The sequence below is a fragment of the Calonectris borealis genome, chromosome W (assembly GCF_964195595.1).
Source record: "Calonectris borealis chromosome W, bCalBor7.hap1.2, whole genome shotgun sequence".
Classification (NCBI taxonomy): Eukaryota; Metazoa; Chordata; class Aves; order Procellariiformes; family Procellariidae; genus Calonectris; species Calonectris borealis.
Window position 1 is genome coordinate 41,765,517 of NC_134351.1, and position 6,000 is coordinate 41,771,516.

The following is a 6,000-nucleotide window of genomic DNA, read 5'->3' on the forward strand; positions in this document are numbered from 1 at the left end:
CAGTATTTTTCTTAGCTTTTATCAATCTGGATTTTGCAGACTTCACAAGCTTGAGGTGTGATATCTTAGTCTTTAAAAATAGAACGGTTGGTTTGCATGCAAAATTGAACTTTTTTTTGTGAAAATCAGCGTGAAGAGATTCTAAATTCCTGTACTCTTACAGTATTTTTTGGGAATTATTTTTTACATTGAAATGAATCAGGATGTTCTCAGTTTAAATGCACTGATTTTTGTAGAGAAAGTTTGATAGCCATAAATTGCATTTGAGCATAACCTTTAGACTAAATGAGATGTTTCTTTTTGCTAACCAAGGAGATATTGCTGTACCCACACATCTTTGAGGAATCATATAGTTTAACTTGCATTTGCTCATGCACTAAATTCTTACATCCTTAAGGCTAAAAAATCAGAAGAGTATTTTTCATTTACTAGTCTAACTTTTGTTCATGACTTGGGTTACAATGTGGGTACAAATTGAGATAAATTAAAAATACAGAGAATTGCCAGTATTTTAAAATGGTAGCTTTCATTAACTAATTATAAATCTTACATACTCTCTCTTAGTAGTGTTGTTTTATATGAAATTATTATTCCTGATTTGGTGGAGTTCAGCATCACGTTATCTTTCAGGGGTTTAGATCTAGTAAAACCTTAGTGTTTCTTAGTGAATATTTATTGTTTGGAAAAGGAAAACTACTACTTGCATATTCAACTTTCAATCATTTGTTCAGCTGAAAATGAAATAGTTATTGAACCGAACTGGTTGAATAAATAGAAATGAACAAATTCCCTTCTGCAGAAAGAGCTATTACTGGCAAAATCTGGTTCTGTGACTTAGGTGATTTTTACTTCCTTTAGAAATTTGGTAGGAAGCATATCATGTGATCGTTAGTTTTGATAGTAATATGTTGAGGTCTTTGTTGAGATTTTGCCCGTATGTTTATATTTGGGTTTTTTGACAGGCTTTTAATACTTTTGGTCTTTGTCAGGCTGACATTTTAGTAATTCAAACAGCAAACATGTTTTGTATGTTTTGTTTTTAAACAACAGCTGCTTCAGTATTCTGATCTGCATTATGTTTCAGTAATTCCATATTAGACTTTGTCCTCTTACAAGTAAAATATTTTCTTCCCATCCTGCCAGCACTGTGAACTTCAGTCTTAAAGTGGAGCAGACTTCTGTTCTTCATGCATTGTAGCAAAAGTTGTATGTTTAGTCTGAGGCCCTGCTGTGTGCTGAACAGAATGCTAAGGAATAGTATCTTGTTGCTATTCTCACCTCTGTTAGAGGTGCAAGTGGCAAAAATATTATATTAAAGAAGAAGCAGCAGCTCTTGTAAATAAACACTCTACAAAACCACAGAATTACTGATATTTCAAGTCACCATCAATAAATCAAAGCACTTTTCCTCTAGTTAATGCAGGAAAAAAATTTTAGATTGATACTACAGTATTTGTAATAAGTCATAAATTTCCTGGCTGCTTTAATTTTTCCCCCCCCCCTCTTTCAGGAGTGACAGTTCATTCAGGTTCTTTGTGTTCTTCTTTGTATATATCTGTCAGTTTGCTGTACATGTACTTCAAGCTGCAGGATTTCAAAGATGGGGAAACTGGTGAGTATTCTGTTTTCTGTAGCATTGTACTCTCTGTAAGACAAACACTCATATTTGATATAGCAACTGCAATACAGTCTTTGTGTTTTTTCAAAAAAAAAAATCTTGTGTTCACTGGAATTGTTACATTTAACACTCAAAAAAGCATTTTTTGAGTGCTCTTAACTAGGAAAAGTGTGTGAAACATATCCCAAGAGTGTGAGGTACTTCTGTTATTAGGCTGGTCAAAATTTTATCTTTCAATGTAAGCCACTTTGAACTACTCTTTTATACATTACCTCCCCTATTTTAGTGGTGTGTGGAGATGTTATTTGCTCTATATTTAGGATAAAGAAATAAGCAAAACTTAGAGAAAATTAGAATAATTTAGGCTGTAATAATATACTGTTTGAATATTATTTTGTATCATTAGTTGTTTCTAATTATATTGATATACTTACTAATGAAATTTATGGCTAAAATTTGAAGAATGAGTCAACATTGTATTCGGGTGAATAAAATTGTATATCTTTGATATTATTTGAAAAGCTCATTTGTCCGAGTCGGCTCCTTACTCTGTAATAGTTGATTTTTCATTTTGATGCTTATAAGTATATAAGCTTTTATTTGAAGCTTTTATGTATATATAGCTTTTATTTGAAGCTTCAAGGTCTAATATTTAGATTTTACAAGGAAAAGCTATTGGGAATCAGTCACCCTTCTTGGAAAAAAAAACCAACAAACTTGAATTAACAAAAAGCATGGTTGTAGTATCCAGCCAATAGCATGGAGAGCTATGACTGGTAATAATGTACCTGGATAATGACACTTCTGTGTATCAGTGGTTTCCTGCTAATCTCCAAATGTATGTAAGGCAGACAAAACATCATTGCTTTAGAACTGGAGTGTAAGGAAAAATCCTGGTTTATTATTTTTGCTCTCAAATCCAGTATTTTGCTTTTTCATAGATACCTTGATTGACATGAACAAAGTAAAAAAGTAATTTTAGAGGGCCAACTCTCCAAGTATGTGGAGTGTGCTTTTAAGGATACTTGGGGAAGGGGTATGAAAAGTAGCCAGATCATCAGAAGATGCTAATTACAGTTTGGATTTTGGAGTTCTGTGGTAGAGTCCAGTTGGACATAGGGGATATCAAAGCAATTTGAAACAAGTATAGGAAAGTTTTAAGGTTGTTTGGGTTTACAGAAATTTTTTGCTCTTTTCGGTGGAAGAATCTTTTCCGTCTTAATGTTTTATTTTTCTTAAGGCAACCTGCTTTTTGTGGCTTCAAGTTTGATATTGTACTTTTATGTTGGTGTTTCAATTTTGAAGAATGGGGAAATGTTTGAAGTAGATACTGATATAGCAATCTTTTATCTTAATTAATCTGACACTATCTACTTAAAAAAAATATATATACCTCAATTGAGAAAGCATCACTATGTGGATACAACTAAATGAGTTTTCCCACATAGAAGCTTTGTGTGTGTGGCATGTTTTTGGTTTATTTTTGAAGAAGTTAGAAGCTATATTTTTAGGGACATTTTCTCTTCCACGAAGTCATGTAGTCTTAAATTATTCTGAAATGACAGTATGACCAAAAAAACCCCAAAAGTTGATGAGCAACTGTCTAACGTCTCTCTTAATTTCTTCACAACTTTCCTCAAGGATAATCATCTTTACTAAAATTTTCCTTATAGTTTCACTACATGCATTGGGAAAAAGGCAACTAAGCTGTAAAAGCTTATTATAGAACAGAAATATGCTCATGTATAATTTCCATGACTTTTTCTTCAAAAATATTCAGTTGATCAGAACCAGGAGGTTATAAAGCTTCCCTTGATGTGGATACCTGTGGTTGGATTGTTCATGTGCTGTGCTAATAAAGTTTGTCTTTTCTTTTTCCTTCAGTGGGTGGATTTCTTCTCTTACTGGTCTTAATAAGAGTATCCCTGTTGGCATTATGATGATAATCATAGCTGCACTTTTCACAGCATCTGCTGTTATTTCATTAGTTATGTTTAAAAAGGTAAGTTACTTATTATTCCCCTCTTCTGTTTCCTATGTTTGATCTGGATTTTGCTTTCCTGCTTGAGAGAGGTACTCTCTCACAAAATAATGGGGATTAAATTATATTCTTGGGGGTGTGCCTTACCTTTTAACAACTGTGCTTCTATAGTACTTTTTTGCTTATACTGTCATGGAGTTATGAAATGCTGTTTTTACAGTGCACTTATTTCTGCAAACTAAAATGGGGAAGGATAGCTTTGAATAAGAGAAGTTGGGAGGTAAGCCCACAATGAAAGGGTAGGTGAATGCACTGGACACTAAGGTAGGACCTGTAGATGCCAGGTTGCAATTTTCAAATCTGTGGTGATTCATCAGGCTGAGTGAAGCATGATTCAAATGATTGCTAAGTTTCAGCTCTTATCAAAATCATTCCCATTAAAATCAATAGAAGAGGGAGATGCCTGGCACCTCAGAAAAGGATTTTTATTTCTCTGCTTATATTATTTTAACATTTTGTTGTCAATTAATGATTGCATAGCATAAAAGCTCAAAGAAAGATGCTTTTCTCCCTTGGTTCCTTTTTGTGAATTTCCATCCAGAAGGCCTAAGTTTAGATACTAATGTGCTAGTGAGTTTTTTATGTTGTTTTGATTAAATGTAACTGAGAATTCTGCTGATGATGTGCTGGCAATTCTAATAATTCAACCTTGGTTACAGTTACACTTAAAGGTTTTCACATACCCAAACTCTTCTGGTCTATTTAGAGTAAGCTAGAAATTTTAAGCATAGCCTGGAGATGTCCCTTCTCCTTATTTGTTTTCTGCATAAATACTCAGGTACAGGAGAAAGAAACAAACAAGAAAAATGTATGGTGAGCATTTTTTTACACTCTTTCTACCACATGCATCTGGATTCTTTTCAAAAAACATGCATACTCGGATATGACCTGGTGTATCTTTATGGATGAGAAATAGTCACATTTATAACAAAGAAAAAAGTTACAACATGAATTTTCCTGCTACACTTGAATGAAAATGTCTTCATAATATTATTTGACAACTTTATCGTGACTTGGTTGAATATGAATCAGAAATAGCATTTTAATTTTAATACTCAGATCCTTGGAAGTTACTCAGGATTTGGTTTTTTGTTGTACTAGAGATTATAAGCCATGTTGTTTAATATCTTTGCTTATTATGCAGAACAATTGGTCATCACACTAGTTTAGCGGATATTTATCTGCATTATTGGGATATTTTATACTTTTTAATGTTCAGTCATAGCTTAGCTTAATAGGTTCTTGTAACCATGTCAATCAGAGAAATTAAGATGTTTCTAAAAAATTGATGTAGAAAAAAGTTCACCAGAATGTTATTGACACAGTGGATTCAAAAATACTTTTTTGGTTTTGTTTTCTGCTGTTTCTTTTAACATGCACACTTATGAACTCTTTTAATGAGTACGCCAAGTTGTATACAAATTGAGACAGAAGATACTTTTGCAAGCTATGGGTCCTGTGTTATGCTAAGGATGCAGCCTGTTTGTGTATTTAAATATGTTATTTCAGACAGTAGATACCACACACATTTTAGTGAAGACCTACAAGACCCCTCTGAACTTGCAAAAAGTTACAGGTATCCCTACAGTCAAACTGTGTGTGCACAGCAGGGCAATCAAAAGTTGTAGGATTTGTGGAAAAAAAAGTCTGTTTACTCATTTCCGGATCCTCCCAAACATATGAGCAAACCAGATTTCTCCACCACACAGCTCTGCTTTGTGTTTGAGACTTTGCTATTACTCTACCAGGAAATGGAAGGCTCAGCACACATTTTTCACTGCTTTTCCACCTCCCTAGGTGCATGGTCTCTACCGCACAACTGGTGCTAGTTTTGAGAAAGCGCAGCAGGAGTTTGCAACGGGAGTGATGTCCAACAAAACTGTACAAACTGCTGCAGCCAACGCTGCATCAACAGCAGCAACCAGTGCAGCTCAGAATGCGTTCAAGGGTAACCGAATGTAGAGAAATATAAAAAGTCATGACGGTTCTCTTCAATTGTACTTTATTTTCCAGTATATTCCCTAAAAACATAGATCAAAATACACACAGCATGTTTGTCTCTTCTGCAGCTGTGCATGGGTAAAATGGGAAATGTTTGTTTTATTTTATTATAAATTTATTTATTTTAAAAAGATAACCATTCTCTGCCCTTCTTTAAAATGTTGCATTCTAGAATATAAAGCCTTCCATATTTTATGGAGGATAAATAATTTCAACAATTGGCCTGAGAATGAATTGTGGTATATAATGATCAAATAAATATATTAAGAATTTGGAGGTTTTTTTAGTGGTTCATTCTGGTATTTTTTTTAACTTCAGGAAAGCACTTTGGATCAATTTT

The 6,000-nt window shown here is 33.6% G+C and overlaps 1 protein-coding gene across 1 annotated transcript in view; it reads left to right on the plus strand.

Annotated features, from left to right (window-relative positions):
• The window catches only part of LOC142074752 (secretory carrier-associated membrane protein 1-like), a 76,936-nt gene extending 71,271 nt beyond the window's left edge, over nucleotides 1-5,665 (plus strand). The window contains exons 7-9 of the mRNA XM_075135620.1: nucleotides 1,511-1,612; nucleotides 3,503-3,620; nucleotides 5,457-5,665. Of these exons, the coding sequence (XP_074991721.1) occupies nucleotides 1,511-1,612; nucleotides 3,503-3,620; nucleotides 5,457-5,621 (385 nt within the window). The 3' untranslated portion in view covers nucleotides 5,622-5,665. The remainder of the gene's footprint in view (nucleotides 1-1,510; nucleotides 1,613-3,502; nucleotides 3,621-5,456) is intronic.
• The last annotated feature ends 335 nt before the right edge of the window (nucleotides 5,666-6,000 follow it).